We start from the raw sequence: 19,154 nt of genomic DNA, 5'->3' as shown, positions 1-19,154 counted from the left end.
GCCAGTATATATCATGGTAGTGTTTGTGGTTCAGAATTTAATTTATGCTAGTTTTAATTAAAATCTAATCTTAAAAAGAATCGCATGATGAAGAACAGGCTCATTTTCTTAATGCAAAACCATTCTATTGATCTTTTGACTTCAGGGTCAGGGCATTTCTGCTTAAACCAGCACATTAAAACCATTCACCATCCACATCAATGCTGTTTATTTTCACACATACATGTCTTTAAAATTGAAAAGGAGTCTATCAATAACATACATTCGAGTCTAAGAGCAGCGCATGAAATAAATGTCGTGTGAAATCATGCAGTGTGTGTGTTTGACAGGGCGAAGGTTTCCTGACAATGCAAATATTTGCTTGGGTGCAGAACGTCTGCGACGTTAAAACTAATGCGAACATCACCAACAAACGCTAATGTACCGGAACCGTCAACAATAAGTGGGAAAACACTAGAATCCATTGGCTGGAGAGGGTTTGATGCATCCAGCTGTCAGAGCGGGAGGTCCTGCTCGGGTGGAGACGGCAGCACCCGATTGATGGTCTCCTCCAGCGACGAGAAACAGGAGCGCAGGGACACCTGGAGCACAGAGAGAGTCTGGCTCAGTCATCGAATGTAATGATTAACGATTCAAATATGCGACGATTCAAATGGGTTCAGATGCTAAACCAATCGCGATTCAAGCAGGGGCGGAGCCAGACAGTATAAACATTGGGGGCTTAGCCCAAATGTAGTTGCCCCCTCCCCCCCCCCATATAAATGACGGTTTATGCACTAGCCTATTTCAAGAACAGATGTCAAATTTCAAAAAGGTGAATAACTATGCATTATAGGTAGAAATTTGGCATAAACAACTTAACTAATCTTAAAACCAATTTTGTTATACCCTAAAGTTCATATAATTAACCCAAATTCAGCCAAAATTGAACATTTCGTCATGTTCCAGACATGAGGGTGAGTATAGTTTGAAGAGTGTTGGTAACCAAACGGGTGAAAGTAGCCATCGTCTTCCATAGTATTTTTTCCTACTGAGAACTGGGCTGATAACCAACACTCTTCAAAATATCTTCTTTTTAGTTCAATAGAAGAAAGAAACTCATACAACTCATACTCATACAAAACTCAGGTTTTGAACAACATGAGTAATGATGACCATTTTAATTTTGGGTGAACTAACCCTTTAATGTTTAGCTGACAAATGTGCTACAGTTGAATCATGCAATAATGGAGTGGTCTAACTGCAAAAAAAAAAAAAAAATCTTATATCCATCTATGGAAAAACTGACGTTTTCAATTAGTAAGGGTTTGTTCCAATTTTTGTTCCAAAAGCTAACATCAGCTAATGTTGCATGCAATGAATGTCAGCTAATGTTCATTGACAGTGTTCACACACCATAGCAGGACTCTACATTCAGTTTTACTTGCCCTCAATTGTGCCAACATTTTCACTGGCCCAGCCAAAAATAACGCTAGATAGATGCTATTTACACTAAGTGCAACTAGCGATAGATTCTATTTACACTATGTTAAAATAGCAGGATTTTCTGCTATTTATACTAGCTACTTATTGCAAATAGTGGCAATTATCTGCACCTCAGTATTGTAGTACATTATAAAACGGTATGCAATAATAACGTATTGAGTGTTTTAATTCAAATTATTAAATGGATGCCACCTTATTGGGACAATAAAGCCCTCCCTTCACCTACCCGATACTTTACTTAATTTAATTTAACTACTTTATAATTTTTATTTTATTTATTTATTTAAATTTTTACTTTATATTTTTAATTACTTGCAACTTTTTGATTATTTCCTTCATTTTTATTGACAATAAATGCCTTTCTGATGTGATATGAGATTTGAAAAGGGAGAAAAAAAAGTTTGGCAAAAGGCGGATTCGAACCCGGGTCGATCGCGTCAAAAAAAGACTTCGCTATGCGCTTTAGCTTCTACGCCACTGGAGTTAACAATCAACAGCCGTCTTTTATAGTGTTGACTAGCCCTATCACACGTTTGTGGGTGGAAAAAAACATTTAAGACACCTTTTGTTGCAAGTGTAGTTAATCACAGTAATAGCGACCCAACGTTCTCCTCAAAATATTCAGCAAACTTACTTAAATCAGAATTTAGTGCCGGTAACAGTAATAACGTAAAAATGCTGGAGGTGAATGAGATGAGACGAGTGATTGACAGGAGGCGTGGCTATGGAGGACTGCGGTGTGTGACGTTGACGTGAGCTCGCTGTCGGAGAGGAGAGAGAGAGAGAGAAAACGCAGCTGATATCGTTTTATCGATCCTGCGGGAAAGCAGTATTGAACCGTTTTAAATATTTCTGTATACTATGTGTTGAAAAACGATATTTTTGACAAAACTATTAACAAACCCAAAATATTCGTATATGTATAATGCATATTAAAGTTCATATCTTAAATCGTGAATCGAATCGTGAAAACAAAATCGTGAATCGAATCGTGAGTTGAGTGAATCGTTACATCCCTAGTTACGAGTGAATGTGTCCTCACCATGTCCGTGTCCAGGACGTCTCTCAGCAGCTGCAGCAGGCCGTCGGGGCCGTATTCGTTCTTTAGGACATCCAGTCTGATCACGGCTGCCGTCACACACGAGCAGGCCACCGCAGACGGAGCGAAGACCGAGAACTTCAGCTCTGAAAACAGCGGGGAAAAACTAGGGCCGTCAGTTTAATGCATTAACTTAAAGGAGACATATTATGTCCCTTTTTACAATATGTAATATAAGTCTCTGGTGTCCCCAGAATGTGTCTGTAAAGTTTCAGCTCAAAATACTCTACAGATCATTTATTATATCGAGTTACAAAAACAGTGGGTTATGTCTGTGAAGGTAAACAGCTGGGAAATAAATCACTTGTTTATTTTAGATCTGTGTGGCAGCAGCAATATACAGTAAATAAATCAATAAATCCTCTGCTGATTTAAACAGATTTTCATGATATGTCACCTTTAATTAATTAGTTATGAATAAATAACGCGGTTAACGCGCTGGCCCCGCCCCCAAACCTGTGCATCATCAAATATGATGCAGGACAACAACTCCATAAATGCAGTTATGCCCTAAAAATTCAAGATATTGGGGCAAAAAATGCCCCTGTATGAGTTTTTGTCTCATATTTATATCATATGATCATCGATATCACACCAGCAGTGATATGATTTTGAGTGATGATTTTGTCATGAAGAACACGAGTGCAGTGAACAACAGTTCAGTAAATAAGAAGTTAATATTGTGCAAAATTTAAACACAACATTGTGCGTCTTGTTCAATTTTGCAAACGAAAATATGACCTTTAACCCTTGTGCGACCTTTTGGACGTTTTTGTTCTTTACAGTTATGTTTTTTTGATAAAATTGCCAACTGCATAAAGTTTGGCACAGGTGTGTATTTTTGTTGGAATGTTACTATTTCACCCTCATTTCCTTAAATAAATATATTCTGCACTAGGTACACAAAATAGTTGCTCTCAGGACCTTAAGGACAAAAATGTCCCCATTAAATGTGCAATTTTTAATCGCAGTGCCTTTTAACTGTAAAATGATGCAATTTTTGTTAATAGGCTTTCATTCTGTTGGCAAGGCTTCAAAATTTAATTTTTTACAATTTTTTTACCAGATGGTGCCATTTTTTCAGGTTTGGCCTATAAAGCAAATACTCGCTTTATTCCTGTTTTCTGCTTCTGCATATTATTGAGCCGATTGGAAAATAATGCAGCTATAATTGTGTGTGTGTGTGTGTTGGTGTGTGTTTTAATTAGATTAAAAATTGTAATAGACTGACAGCCCTAGAAAAAAACACATCGCTATATTCATAAATGCTCTATTAATTCTAGGCATTGCCTTATACAATTTAAGATCCTTCACCGACTTCATAATTCTAAAACAAAATTACATAAAGTTTTTTCAGATGTCTCTCCACTAATTTTAAACTAATTAATAAATTAATTGTAAATAATTTAAGTGTTGTGTAACAGTTTTCAGTGATGCATTCAGTTTACAATAATGTATAAATAAAAAAGTTTCTAAAGAAAAATGGCAATAAAAATGCTTCATGCAAGAATAAACAACAGATTTTAATCAATAAAATGTATGATTAAAGTTGTTTCTTTTTATTAAACCACATTTGCTTCAAGATGAATCAAGATCGATGAATTAAAGTGAATAAATTAATGAATAATTAATAAATCAAATAACTAATCACTAAATTAATAAAAATATTTTAAACAAATTAAGTAGATTGGTAAATTAATATTTCTAATGTAATCAAATTTAATTAATTTACATGTTAAGTGAGTAACAGTTCTATTCATTTACACTATTCATAAAAATAATTTTACATCAATTGCTAAACTTATATTTCTAACTTAATTTTGATTAATTTATGTATTAAGTGAGTAACAGTTGTGTTCACTTACACTAATGTGATTCGCTATTAAATGAAGCTTTGATTCAAGTCTCAATTCTGATTTTCAATCACTTTATTATTCAATAACGTATTTAAAAGAAATGGCAGATAAAAATTATTCATGTATGAATAAAATAGACAATTTAACCCAAATATATGGTTAAAGATTATCCTCGTAAAACTATAATTATTATCAATAAGTAATAATCTACATTTGCTCCAAAATTAATCAATGTTATAAATGTAAAATAATTATTACTTGCTAAATTAATAAAAATGATAATTATTTCAAATAAATGAATTATTTACTATGCATTTCATGATTTAAAATGCATTTTTATTTATGCATTTTAAAGGGGTCATATGATGCTGCTAAAAAGAACATTATTTTGTGTATTTGGTGTAATGAAATGTGTTTATGCGGTTTAAAGTAAAAAAAACCACATTATTTTCCACATACTGTACATTATTGTTTCTCCTCTATGCCCCGCCTTTCTGAAGCGTTGCGTTGCATCGCGCCGCGTAAACATAAAACCATGTCTGCATTTGTGATCGGAGAAATGACAAACAACAAGCGCTACTCTACACTGCCCAAAACTCACGTTTGAATCATCAGTGGCAAATTCTTTAAATATAAAAAACGTGCTTACAGTCCGTGAGCATTACCGCGGGAAGTAGGGGTGCTGAGGGTGCTGCAGCACCCCCTGGTGTGTAGCCCAAGCAAAAATGGGGGGGCTGGGGGTGCGGTGTTAAAAATAAATAAATCTAAATTTTGTAACAAAAAATAAATAAAACTAATTTTATTAATTTGTATATTTAAAAATATTGTATAATAACCATTTTATAAAAGCAATAAGCCCCGTGAAGCCGTGGTTTACAGTGAATTTATAACAGCTAAGGGGCGTTGTTAGGCACGACTAATTGGCAGTGGTTCAGAGCTGCAGAGGAACAATGAGCCGCACACAAAGAGTGCTGATGCGGCGGATGGGATCAGTACCTGTGGAGCTCAGCGCGATGTAGGAGAGCACGTGTCTCCGGACCGATGCCGTGTCCTCGGTGCTCAGCGGCAGCGTCTGCAGCAGCGGCTCCAAGAAATCAGACGGCAGAACCGCAGCCAGATCCCAGTCCAGACGCGACACCAGCAGCACCTCCCACTGCTGCACACATCACACAGCAGTACTAGCAATGCAATCATCAACGGGAATCAACTATACAATGCATTTATAATCATCACAATCAGCAGAATTTACAAAAAAGAAAATAAAAGGTAATAATTAAATAATAAAGCCAGTATTAAATACATAAATGTGACCCTGGACCACAAAACCAGTCATAAAGGTCAATTTTTTTAAAGCTGAGGCATATTTACATGGTGTATATTTATACAACAATGTTCATGAATATGCATGGTCCCTATTAAATAAACCAATAAATAAATAAAAATAAATAAATAAATTATTTTATTTTTTTATCAGCCGAGTGATATAGTTCATTAGCATATTTATGCCAGGGTTATTATAGATAATAAAAACTAAAGCCAAAATAAAGTAGACATTAACATACAAACCTAATAAAAATAACAAAGCACACAACAGAATTACTACAACTTTCAAATTAAAATGAAAACTGAAAAATATCTAAAAAAAAAAAAAATCTCATTCTGAATATTAACAAAACTGTAGATATAATATTAAAATAACACTGATTACAATTGATGGGCAACATTGTAAACTCACTGCATTAATATAAATATTATTTATATACTGTTTTACTATTTATTGATGTTTTGAATTAACTTTTATTTTAATCTTGTAATGCGCTTTTGTCATTTTTATTTTATTTTAAGTTTTTCATCTAATTTATATTTTAGGCTTTATGAATTAACGAAAATAATTTTTAATATTTTAGTTTCAATTAATAACAACAATGCTTCAAATGCACGATAGTTTTAATATTTTTTAGATTTATATTTAGCATTGTTTTATTTGAGTGTTTTTAATGTTTCGTTTTTCTACATAGCTTTATTTTCAGTTTTAGTAATTTTAATACTTCAGATTTTTTTATTTCAATTTTAATTTACAAGTATTTCATCTAATATATAATATTTATATTTCCTTCAAATGTAGGTCATCCAATCAGAATATAAATGTTGAAAATATCATGCTAGAATTTTACAACTGTTTAAAAAAAACAAGTTCAAAAGTTGCGCGGCCATTTCCCCAAACCTAAAACGGCGTATAGCTGGATGCTAACGGTTTACGTAAAAGCGGGTCATGTGATGTTACCAGGATCTCTGGGACGGTGACGGCGTGGTCGGTGTAGACGCACAGCTTGGCGGCACTCAGAGGAACCGATTCCCTGAGTTTGGAGGCCAGGAACATGCAGACGCATCCCAGCAGCTGCAGACGGCACCTGCGCACGGCATTCTGGGACATGTGCCTGTCCAGGTAATGAACGGCCAGAGGAAACACCTCCTCCTCACACTTCTGATCCTCACACACCTGCTCGAGAACAAGCGCCGTGATTCAGGATTCAGATCAGAGTGACTCGAATCACTGAATCAGATCAGAGTGACTCGAATCACTGAATCAGATCAGAGTGACTCGAATCACTGAATCAGATCAGAGTGTCAATCAGTTCAGAGTGACTCGAATCACTGAATCAGATCAGAGTGACTCGAATCACTGATTCAGAATGATTCATTAGACATCATCAGATCAGTGTGATTCAAATCACTGAGTCAGAATACGATTCATAAGACATCATCAGATCAGAGTGACTCGAATCACTGAATCAGATCAGAGTGACTCGAATCACTGAATCAGAGTATGATTCATTAGACAACATCAGATCAGTGTGATTCGAATCACTGAGTCAGAATACAATTCATTACACAGCATCAGATCAGTGTAATTCAATTCACTGATTCAGAATAAGATTCATTAGACAGCATCAGATCAGTGCGATTCTGAGTTAGAATAAGACTCATTAGACAGCATCGGCTCAGTGTAATTTGAACCACTGATTCAGAATGATTCATTAGACAGTCTCAGATCAGTGCGATTCGAATCACTGAATCAGAACACGATTCGAATCACTGAGTCAGGTTGATATGATTCATTAGATCTCCCCTCACCTGCAGCATCCATCCCGTTAGGATTGGGCGCACGTAGCGCTGCTCGTCGCTCGACTCGGTTCCGGGTTTGATGCTCGGTCTCTCCGATCTCAGCAGGTTCTGACAGACGCGCGAGTCTCGGGTCAGAACCGCGTCTCTGAACGCCCGAACCGGTCTGGAGCTCGAGTCCGTTTCGACAAGCTCGTGACAGAACAACTCCATCTGACGGACTGATTAAAGCGGTCAAACTTACCGTCAGTCACGAGCGAGACGCGGGGTTTGGGTTCACACAACTCCTAACAGCTCTACAAATATCTATACAATACATTTAGTCAAATTCATATATGAAAACACATGGTTTTAATCAGTTAAAAGAAGCTTCGTCGGCGAGCTGCGGCACTCACGGGAATGGCAACGATTGTTGTGACGTCACGTCGCCGGTGATGCGGCTTGTAGTCTTCATAAAAACAAAATTAATTTATTTTATTTATACGTTATTTATAATTTAAGTTCTCAGATGTGAATTTGCAATGCTGAGGAAAAAAGTCAGAATGGTTACCTTTAAACCGACAACTGCAAGAAAAAAAGTCTGACTTGTGAGTTTTTTTTTTTAACCTTTTTTACAATTATCTTTTTTATTTTTTATTCCGTGGTGGAATATAAAAAAACAACAACTGTGGAATGTAAACTGTGCAATACAAGAAAATAATTCAGAATTGAGAGGCGTAGACACAAAATTGTGAAAAAAGTTTTTTTTTTTTTTTTTTTTTTAATCTCGCGATTCTGAGTATATCTCGCAATTATGACTTTTTTTTATTTTCTTCTCAGAATTGCGAGAAAATCCGAATTGTGAGATAAAAAGCTGCAATTACCTTTTTTTTTAATGTGGGCAAAAACATGGTAAAAAATGGTAATGTGCGACGTAAACTCATCAGATGTAAAAGACATTATTTTCGTCAACTTTTTTCGGAATTATTGATTTCTAATCAATTCTTCATTAATAAAACCAAGATTATATACATTTTTCTTGTCATACATCCCATATCATTCATCATTGAAGTAAAATTTCACGGCGAGGTTAAAATCCATAAGCGCTTGAATAAAACCAAAACGTTCTGAAGTTTATATAACGTAATTTTATTAACTAGTAACACAAGTTCTAACCAAAAAGTGTAGTCCAAAAATACAAACAATGCATTACTGCAAAGAATGCTAAATATATTGCAACACAATCGCGCGTTACGATGGAAGTCCGCGGCGGCTCAGTCGACGGTCATGGCGGGTGTAGCGTCTTCCAGGTCACGTGACTCAGCGCTCTGCAGCTCGCGCCGGATCTCAGACGATATCTGCGCATGCGTCTGGCACTTCAGCAGCTCCAGCAGCGCCTCCTTCTGTTCGGAGGACAGGTCAGCTTTGTAGCGCTGCACTAGCGTCAGCAGGCTCTGGTGCCACAGCACCGGCAGCGTCCGTCTGTCCGCGCGGAACGACAGGAAGTGTGCGATCAGAGCGTCCAGCACGCGGAAGGGCAGCGCGTACTTCTTATCCAGCAGCAGCCGCAGGAAAATACTGTTGGCTCCGTTGTACTCCATCTCTGCGATTTTCAGCATGGCGGCGCTGCAACGTATAACGGCGGATTAGTAGCACGTAAAAACTACAATTACGAGAATAAAGTCGTATCATCGTGAGATTGAAGTCGTAATAATCTGAGAATATTCAGTCAAAAGTACTTTACTCTCAAAACATTACCCTGTAATCTCACGATGCTATGACTTTATTATTAACTAACTTTATTCTCAAAATATTACAAGTTTAATCTTGTATAAAACTTAGTCGTAGCAATACTATTACGACTTTCATCTCGTTACGACCTTTCATTTACTACGACTTTGTTGTTGTAATTTTTACTTTATTCTTAAAATATTAAGTTTCATCTCATATAAGACTTTATTCTCGTATTGCTGTGAATTTATTCTTGTAATTTTGACTATCAAAATATTACAACTTTAATCTCACAATGCTACGACTTTATTCTCAAAATATTACAAATTTAATCTCATATAAGACTTAAGGTCTTTGCACACTGAGTCCGAAATTTTCGCACGTTAAAAAATAAATACGACCTCACGTTGTGTCAATCACTTTTACACACTGCCTCCAAAACTTTCGTCCGTCATAAAAAATTTGAATCAGGTTCGATTTTCTGCGTTTTCGCATCCATAGCAAGCCTTTTGATAGGACAGGATGACGAATAAGAAAAAAACGAAAAAACGTATACGAACATTTCGGATTCAGTGTGCAATGACCTTTAGTCGTAGCAATACTATTATGACTTTCATCTCGTTACGACTTTTCATTTACTACGACTTTGTTGTTGTAATTTTGACTTTATTCTTAAAATATTAAAAGTTTCATCTCATATAAGACTTTATTCTCGTATTGCTGCAAATTTATTAAATTTATCAAAATATTACAAGTTTAATCTCGTATAAGACTTTATTCTTATATAGCTACAACTTTTTCTCAGAATTTTAACTTTATTCTCAATTTTATAAATTTAATCCCATAATTTTGACTTTATCACCAAATATTACGACTTTTAATCTCACAACCCTGCGACTTTATTCTCAAAATATTACAAGTTTAATCTTTTATAGACTTTCTTATCATTTTGACGTATTCTCAAAATATGAAATGTAATCTCATCTAAAACTTTATTTTCTTATTGCTACAACCTCGTTATTATGACTTTATAATCAAAATATTATGACTTTAATTACACAATGCTATGACTTTATTCACAATTTTGACTATTTTCAAAATTGTACAAATTTAATCTCATATAAGACGTCATTCTTGTATTGCTATGACTTTAATGGTAATTTTAACTTTTCTTAATTCTTAAAATATTATAACTATAATCTCACAATGCTACAACTTTATTCTCGAAATTGACTTTATTCTCAAAATATGATGTTTAATCTTGTACAAGACCTTATTCTCAAATTGCTATGACTTTGTTCTCATAGTTTTGGGTTTATTCTCAAAATATTACAAGTTTTATTCTAGTAATGTTTACATGTAATTTTGACTTTATTATTGAAATAATGCAAGTTATTGCTATAGCATTGCTCTATTGCTTTTTTATAATTTTGACCAAAATATCTCATATAAGCTTTATTCTAGTATAGCTATGACTTTATTCTTGAAACTGACTTTATTCTGTAAATTTAGCAACTTTTTTCCTAATAATCTAAGATTATTTTTCACCGTTGTAGCAAAGAGTCTGTCAACAAAATATGAAGTGTTCTCTAGTGCGCTTGAAAAAGTGTGCGCACCATTAATATGTTTTTAAGGTTGTTTTAGATATTTTAAGATTTTAGAACATTTATAAAACTTTATTATAAAGCGGGTAGTTCCGGTGCTTGATTCTGATTGGCTGAGCCGCGTTCGAAGCTGTTGTAAATTACTCTACAAAGTAACATACACCATTGTTTAGGTTTGAGTGTTGCTCGGCAACCACTTTGTTGCAACCACAACTGTTTCTGAGGAACTACATTGTTTGGTGGAAGAATACTGTTTTTATTAATATCATTACACTTTATTTGCTTGCAATTACATTAAGACAACTGTTTTCAATTACAAAATGTTATGTTTAAACATGCAAAAGAGCCATTATTTAATTAAATATTCACTAATTTGTACAGACATTGGATAAAGCCAGGTGCATAATTCTTGTTGGATTTAGTCGTGTTTATAACACAAATAACTGTGTTTTAGTTAAAAATAACAACACGATTACGGTCATTTCTGAAGATTAGTTTCGCTCGGTTTCTTCTCTGGCATTTGTTAAGATACTACAGTAATGATTTGTTTATCAGTCACATCAGCATAATTTAACCAGAATAAACCACCGGATCTCAAACCAGGCACGTGTGAAGCTCACCAGCGTCCTCTAGTGTTCAGTTACAGGAACTGCACACTGACTCTGTTTACATGCACTTCATGCACATCATGTGAGACACGTGTGCATTGCTTGACAGTGCTGTTATTGCTGCTATACAGTGCGTATTAGATGCACGAAACTCACTGCACTTGCATCTCCGAACACTTTTATGATACGACATTAGTGTGAAAGCTGCCACTGTCTGTGATCTCATCAGTAATAATCAAACAGCGATAATGCTGGAAAAAAAAAGAAAAACCCATAACTATGATTGTCTGTAATGTCTTGTCTGTATGATTGTCTGAATCGAATCGTGACACCAGTGAAGATTCACAGCCCTAGTGTTTGCACACTGTTTAATGCAGCTCAGAGGTGGCATGAATGCATTTACACAGCGGGTGTAACGATTCGCTTGTTTTCTCGATGCATCGATTACAAACCCTGACGATGATTGTGCTAAAGTGGAGCTATTGCAAGTATACTTCAGGTACACTTTAAATATCTTGCATTTAAAGACATTCATTATTCAAACATCACACAATCCTCATAATTAGTGACATTAAAGCACATTTTAGGCTTAATATTAAGTAATGCACGTTGTGTACAAGTAGTACTCCAAATAAAGATTAATTACAATTTTTGTATCAGTAAGACTTGAGCGATGCAGTAAATATGTTAATAGATTAGTTTGAAATAAAAGTGTAGAGTTAAATTATTCTATCTAATGCACTTTGAGAGTTCAAAATTAAGAGCTGCAACCCATGTTCTTAACTAAGAAAACTTAAGTAAAAAAAAAAGTCAGTGCATTGACTTGTAGCTGAACTTTAAAGCGGACTCAACCCTCTTTTTATTTGTGATCTACTGTCTCAGTCTAAATTACACTCACACTGGGGTTTTAGGAAGCCAAACAAATTAGAATATAATAATAACAATGATATATTAGCCATATATTGTAAAACAACTGCACTGTAAAATAAATGAAAATGAATATTTCATAGGTATATTATTTTTGCTTTACACTACAGCAGGGAAATTACAATACTTCTTTCCTAATTTCTACACTTGAAAGAGATGTTTTGAATCTGGACTGCATTTAAACCGCTAGCTGTCTGCAATTCATATACTGCACTTTTAAGCTTTTATTTTTTACCAAAACGACAGTAAAGCTTTTATTTTGAAGGAAAACTCCAGCTTCAGTGAAAACAGGCTTACAAAAACAAAAACACGTCTCACTACAAATCTAGTGAAACGCTGTAATCATCTGCCGTGAAAATAAAGCAAACTGGTGGCTGTCGCGTTCCAAAACGCGCGCTAAACTCACAGCACGAGAAATAAATAAAATAAACGAGTTGACTGCATTCATTCAGTGTGAACGGAGCCGTTCTGAGGCGCGGAAAACACTGGATCACGAGCTGATTGCCGAAGTGTGCGCTTCGCTTTGAAACACGCAGCGGAAACAGATCTATCGTTTTATATCGTCATGTGACCACGATAATATCGAGACAGTTTTGCAATCGCGATAATATTGTTACATCCCTATGACTATTGCACTTTACTCTGTGTAAAATTTGTAACTTTATACATTTTTGTGTATTGCTTTATTGTATTTAAACGTTCAGTATTTTCGTTATAAGAAAAAAGTTACTAAACCTGTTATACTGTATTATGACAACACTTTTTTGCAACTAAATTTCAATATCGCGGTAATACCGTACACCGTGATAAAAGCATTATTATATAAAATTTGATACCGGCAATACTTGATACTTCGCACACACCTGTCATTATCGCTAACGATTTCTTCAATTTTTTTTGCGTAGCTTGTCAGCGAACTACGGCTCTGTGTATTAAATGCCGCTCCATCTGAAAGCACGTGCTGGAGATTTACTACTAATCACAGAACCAGCTTTACTGACGAGATGCGCGTGACTATCACTTTCGATTAATCGCGCAGCCCAAATACTCACCTTTGAACCAGGCTCCGGGTTTGAAGAGCGCTTTCTTCAGCGCGCTGTACAGGTGGAAGTTCAGCCGCTTGAACTCGGCGATGTCGTCTCGGATCCTGGGCAACAGCACCAGATTGTAGAAGCGCTGAGCCATTCGCTCCTTCAGATTCGACGAGAAGATCCTGCACACAAACCACGCGAGTGAAACTGAGAACTAGCGCTGCTCGATTATGGCAAAAATCACGATTATTTAACACGATTATGAGTGGGCCACATGACTGAAACTTCATGCGTGATTTATTTAAAGATAGTGATACATATCAAATATATATTTTCTGTAAATAAGGTTGCTATGCGAAATTTCACAATTCTCAATACCACAGCAGAATAATATTAGTAACAAATAAACAAAGTTCTCAAATGATTGAAAATAATTAAATTTGTCAGTAATTGACAAATGCAATAAAATAAAAAAGATACAAATGAAACAAACTGTGCTTTAATGTTTTTTTTATGCAAGTCTCAAGCAGTTAACAGCCTACTACAGAAATGAATAATCAAATGTAAAATAAAACAGCATAGTCTTCACTGTAAGAATTACACTTCCTTTGTTTCTTATTAAAGCTACAAAAGTCCTTCTATCGAGAGCAGTGAGTGATTTAGTCTTTGTCTTTTGTTGTTTGATTAATATTAAGCACACAGTCGGCAGCAGGAATATTCGGCTGCTGTCACTTTAAGAGCTGCACGGATCCAATTTACTGTTACACACGTATCTTCATTCTCAACTCTTTACGTTCATTTATTACATAACCGACGAGGGTTTATGTGAATAATCACCAAGCACCGCATTTTGACAAATTTTTGCATGCATTTGACCGTTTAGGCACTAAAAGATGACTTTACATGTCGGTGTTGTGTTCCGTCTCTGAGCGAATGCACAGAAATCCATGAATAAGTTTAATAAATCAAGCACGTCCCAAACTGCAAAAGTCTCGTTACATGATTTGACTGATTTGCACGTGAAACTGGGCTTTTATGGAGGAGCGAAAGCGCACCGCTGGGAATGGGGCGCAATAATCGTTTTATCTCAAATACTGTATTTTCATAACCGTTGGAGGCCGAACCAAAATTGAAACTGTTTTTCGGTTAATTGCACAGCCCTACTGAAAACACGAAGTGGCGCATGCGACCTCTGACCTGGTGGCCTGGTACATGGCGGCGGCCGTCCACGTCTCCGGCTCGGTGAGGTACAGCACCTGCTCCCAGTTGGAGAGAGCCGGGATGATCTTGAAGGCTTTGGGAAGTTTCCCGCTGCGGTATTTCGACAGGACCTGCGGAGGGAGAGTGTTAGCGCCAGCGGAGGACGACTCGCACGCTATAGCACTCTCCTCCGCAGCGTCATCGCCCAGCGCCGGCCACTCGTCATCAGAGTCTCCGTCCTGTGTGCTCGGACCTGAGACAACCACGAGTTCAGTCACTTTCATACGTACCAGCCTATATATTGTGCATATATAGTTTATCTGTCTCTCTATATTATACATATCTACCAGAGATATCTGTCTGTCTATAGACTATATAGACTCAGATTTACTTTATAAACATCTGTTGGTCTCTATGTCTATGTATATGATAAACGTGTCTGTCTGTCTATATATTATAAATATCTGTGTCTATATATCATAAATATATATCTGCCTGTCTATAGACTATATTGACTCAGATTTACTTATAAACATTTGTTGATCTCTATGTCTATGTAAACAATAATCGTCTGTCTGTCTGTCTATATATCATACATTTCTGTCTGTCTATAGACTATATAGACTCAGATTTACTTTGTAAACATCTGTTGGTCTCTATGTCTATGTATACGATAAACATCTGTCTGTCTGTCTATATATCATAAATATCTGTCTGTCTCTAGACTATATAGACTCAGTTTTACTTTGTAAACATCTGTTGGTCTCTGTATATGTATACGATAAACATCTGTCTGTCTGTCTATATATCATAAATATCTATCTGTCTGTCTATAGACTATATAGACTCAGATTTACTTTGTAAATATCTGTTGGTCTCTATGTCTATGTATACGATAAATGTCTGTCTGTCTATATATCATAAATATCTGTGTCTATATATCATAAATATCTATCTGTCTGTCTATAGACTATATAGACTCAGATTTACTTTGCAAACATCTGTTGGTCTCTATGTCTATGTATAAGATAAATGTCTGTCTGTCTATATATCATAAATATATGTCTGTCTATAGACTATATAGACTCAGATTTACTTTATAAACATCTTTTGGTCTCTATGTCTATGTATACGATAAACGTCTGTCTGCCTATATATCATAAATATCTATCTGTCTATAGACTATTTACTGTTAAAATCACAATCATTTTTTACAGTGTATATATCAAACATCTGTCTGTGTCTATATATCATAAATACCTGTCTATCTATATATCAAATACCTTTCTGTCTACATATCAAACATCTGTCTGCCAATATATCGTAAATATCTGTCTGCCTGTCTATCTATATATAATAAATATCTGTCTGTCTGTATATATATCATAAGTGTCTGTCTGTCTGTGTATGTCTACATATCATAAATATATGTCTATCTACACTGAACAAAAAAACAAAAGTGTTGCGTTTATATTTTTGTTCAGTATATATATATAAAATACCTTTCCGTCTACATATGTCTATATATCAAGCATCTGTCTGTCTACATGTCTATACATCATAAACATCTATCTGTGTCTATATATATCATAAATATCTTTCTGTCTGTATATACATCTATCTATCTATCTATCTATCTATAGACAACAGACTCAAATATGTATTGTAAATATCTGCCTGTCTGTCTATATATCTGTCTATCATAAAGCTGTCTGCCTGTCTATCTATGTATCTATCGTAAATATTTATCTGACTGTCTATAGACTATATAGACTCATAAATAAAATATCTATTGTAAGCATGTGCCCATCATTAATATCTGTGTGTCTGTCTCCTATCTATCTATCTATCTATCTGTCTATCTACCTGTCTGTCTGTCTTTCTGTCTATCTACCTGTCTGTCTGTCCATCTATCTGTCTATCTATCTATCTACCTGTCTGTCTGTGTCTATCCATCTATCCGTCTATCTGTCTAATCTATCTATCTATCTGTCTGTCTGTCTGTCTGTCTGTCCATCTATCTGTCTATCTATCTATCTACCTGTCTGTCTGTCTGTCTATCTATCTATCTATCTGTCTATCTATCTATCTACCTGTCTGTCTGTGTCTATCCATCTATCCGTCTAATCTATCTATCTGTCTCTGATGGTCAGGTGAGTTGGCTCACCTAGTCGAGTGGCTGGTGGTCTCCTGGTGTCTGGAGTGAGTCCCAGCTCGCTCTGCAGCTCCTGCTGTTGTATTCTGGCCTGCTGGAGGATCTTTCGGGACAGTTTCTCGTCCACATACTCCTGCTCCTCCTCGCTCCGGCTCCGGCTCCGGTTCTTCAGGCGGCCGCTGCTCCGGACCGCGTCTCCCTGCAGGATCTGATCGGCCAGAGACAGAGCGCCGCTGCTCTTCTTCACCTTCGGCATGATGATGAGGATGATGAGGATTTATCTGATCAATTATAGTTATTATTAGCTCGGGTTTGAACTCGTGACATACAGCTGCGCGCCGAACACACGTGTGTCTGAAGCAAATGGCGCTGTGTGTGTGTGTGTGTGTGCGGCTGATCGGAGGTCAGAGGAGCGAAACGAGCGCAGATCTCAGTCTTTATGCGGCGCTCATAACAGCTGATCTCAGAGCGGCGCTGCGTCACACTGTTTACTTCCGCTCAGCACTCGGTCCACATGAGATACATTGCTCTCAATCAGTGTTTCAGTGTCTGCGATCATTTTGTTGAATTATATAGATAATTACAAATATTTCCGTATTGTCCAATTAAAGTTTTTTGCTTTATCTGATTTTGTGTTAATAACGATGATCCGGAAGTAAATACCGGTTCGCGGAAATTTACGGCAAAAAAATGGGTGTAACGTGGTGAGAAAAACACTTTTGTTTTTAAATTATTGTGTAGTAGAATTGGTTTTTATAGTTCTTTTGGGTGTTACGGTGCTTATAAATCATTCCAGTAATTTATAGTGTGTGTTGAATGCACTGAGAGGCTTTGGAAGGAAACAAAAAGCTGTCAGAAATTGTTTATCTGTAAAAATTATTTTTGATGTTGTAAATAAAACAAAGATTATTGAAGTGTGTTTTACAAGGAAATAAATCTTGTCAGTTTTCCGCTTCAAAATTTCACGTTTAATGGAATGTGTTATTTGCCGTTTCTTTTATTATTTGAAATTTGCTAGCAATTTCTGAGTGAAAATAGTAATTATATATATATATATATTAAAGCATTTTCTTTGGTTTGTTTTGTATGAAAAATAGCTTTCAGAGTAAACTTTTGTTATTAAAATTAATATTACACAAACAAAAATAAATAAGAAAAGCATATAAAATATATTTTAATAGCACAATTTAATTTAATTATTTGGATCACTTTCACAGACTTTTACATTAACTGTTCCCTCGTGGTGGAATGACCTGCCATCTTCAAGACCCTCTAACTCTAGCACGCTCTATTCTAATTCTATTCTTAAAAACAAAAAACTTGCCCCTTTTAGACTTGCACTCTATTCATTTACTAACTGCTTATTTTCTTTTTTTTTTAAAGGCCTCTAACACTAGCTTGCTCTGTTCTTTTTCTATTCTGTCAGTTTTCTTTTTTATTTATTATATATAATAACGAAAAACCTTGCTACGTGTACTGCGTTAGGCTAACCGAGACTTGTCGTAGCACTTGCAGATCACTTTTCTTTTGTTGATTTTGATTGCTTTATTTGGATAAAACCGTCTGCTAAATGACTAAATGTAAATACTATTATATTTGTTGTTCACATTTTGAATTAGATGTTATTTTCTTGAAAGATGTTGCCTTGGCAACTAGCTAAAATAAAATGAACACCACATTTGCATTTGACAGATGAAGGAGCGGATGACCAATTGATTTGAATATACAAGAGCAGAACACACTGTGGACGAGCCACATGCAATCAGCCCTGTTACATATGATCTTAAATTGCCATTACCGAAATCACAACCATGCCAATTTCTATTCAAGCCACAAGACTTTAGTAATTCTGGTTCTACACGGCTCAACAATGGTAACACGCATTCACAACATGTGATACTACAGTAAAATGTAAATCTATGTTCAGTTATGAATTCCCCATAAACCCATTTTACTTAATTTTACACGTAGTCGCAAAGCATGCTGGGTAAGCATACTGTATGTAGGCTACTTCACCATGCAAAGTCCATACTTAAACCTTTGTTTACACTCATTTGCTTGTATCTTTTATCTTATAATAAGTGTTAATTTTATATGAGGTTGCTTATGAAAATCATCTTAAAATTTACAATATATATATATAAATAAATAGTCATGTTATGGACAAGGTTAATCTGTTCATCTGACCCCGGAGCTTTAGCCGATGAGAGTCTGGCTCCACTGCGCTAACGTTACCGATCGCCGTCTCGACCAATCAGAACACTGTCGTCATGCGATTGATCGCTCCTCGGCCAATCAGAGCACAGTGACGCCGGCGCTGGGCGTGTTCGGCTGAGCCGAAAATGGTGACAGCTCT

At 35.8% G+C, this 19,154-nt stretch overlaps 2 protein-coding genes across 3 annotated transcripts; both read right to left on the bottom strand.

The window, feature by feature from the left end:
* Window positions 1–7,989, bottom strand: ccnd3 (cyclin D3). 2 transcript variants are annotated; one of them, XM_016531635.1, is made up of 5 exons: window positions 7,576–7,989; window positions 6,725–6,940; window positions 5,437–5,596; window positions 2,528–2,670; window positions 1–581 (listed from the first exon to the last, which is right to left on the bottom strand). In XM_016531635.1, exons 1-5 carry the CDS (start codon window positions 7,774–7,776, stop codon window positions 495–497), a joined length of 807 nt encoding a protein of 268 aa, XP_016387121.1. In that variant the 5' UTR covers window positions 7,777–7,989; the 3' UTR covers window positions 1–494. The 2 variants fall into 2 exon arrangements, with proteins under 2 accessions (XP_016387121.1, XP_016387130.1); XM_016531644.1 differs by lacking the exon at window positions 2,528–2,670.
* A 691-nt stretch (window positions 7,990–8,680) lies between these two features.
* Window positions 8,681–17,179, bottom strand: LOC107723053 (bystin-like). Its single transcript, XM_016531557.1, has 4 exons — window positions 16,811–17,179; window positions 14,641–14,896; window positions 13,434–13,625; window positions 8,681–9,168 (listed from the first exon to the last, which is right to left on the bottom strand). The coding sequence occupies exons 1-4, from the start codon at window positions 17,052–17,054 to the stop codon at window positions 8,817–8,819; spliced, it is 1,044 nt and encodes a 347-aa protein (XP_016387043.1). The 5' UTR covers window positions 17,055–17,179; the 3' UTR covers window positions 8,681–8,816.
* Window positions 17,180–19,154: the final 1,975 nt, after the last annotated feature.

This window comes from Sinocyclocheilus rhinocerous, unplaced genomic scaffold, assembly GCF_001515625.1.
Source record: "Sinocyclocheilus rhinocerous isolate Xijiao unplaced genomic scaffold, SAMN03320098_v1.1 scaffold223, whole genome shotgun sequence".
Classification (NCBI taxonomy): Eukaryota; Metazoa; Chordata; class Actinopteri; order Cypriniformes; family Cyprinidae; genus Sinocyclocheilus; species Sinocyclocheilus rhinocerous.
Note: the sequence above shows the minus strand (reverse complement) of the source record. Positions and strands in the feature narration are given on the sequence as shown.

Excerpts from the sequence above, each read along its gene's own strand:
- ccnd3 (XM_016531635.1), bottom strand. The coding sequence starts at position 7,776 with ATGGAGTTGTTCTGTCACGAGCTTGTCGAAACGGACTCGAGCTCCAGA. Across the intron at positions 5,597-6,724 it reads TCACCGTCCCAGAGATCCTG|CAGTGGGAGGTGCTGCTGGT; the intron begins GTAACATCACAT and ends TGATGTGTGCAG. Across the intron at positions 582-2,527 it reads ACGTCCTGGACACGGACATG|GTGTCCCTGCGCTCCTGTTT; the intron begins GTGAGGACACAT and ends TCTGTGCTCCAG.
- LOC107723053 (XM_016531557.1), bottom strand. The coding sequence starts at position 17,054 with ATGCCGAAGGTGAAGAAGAGCAGCGGCGCTCTGTCTCTGGCCGATCAG. Across the intron at positions 14,897-16,810 it reads ACCACCAGCCACTCGACTAG|GTCCGAGCACACAGGACGGA; the intron begins GTGAGCCAACTC and ends TGGTTGTCTCAG. Across the intron at positions 9,169-13,433 it reads GGCTGCGCGATTAATCGAAA|CGCCGCCATGCTGAAAATCG; the intron begins GTGATAGTCACG and ends TATACGTTGCAG.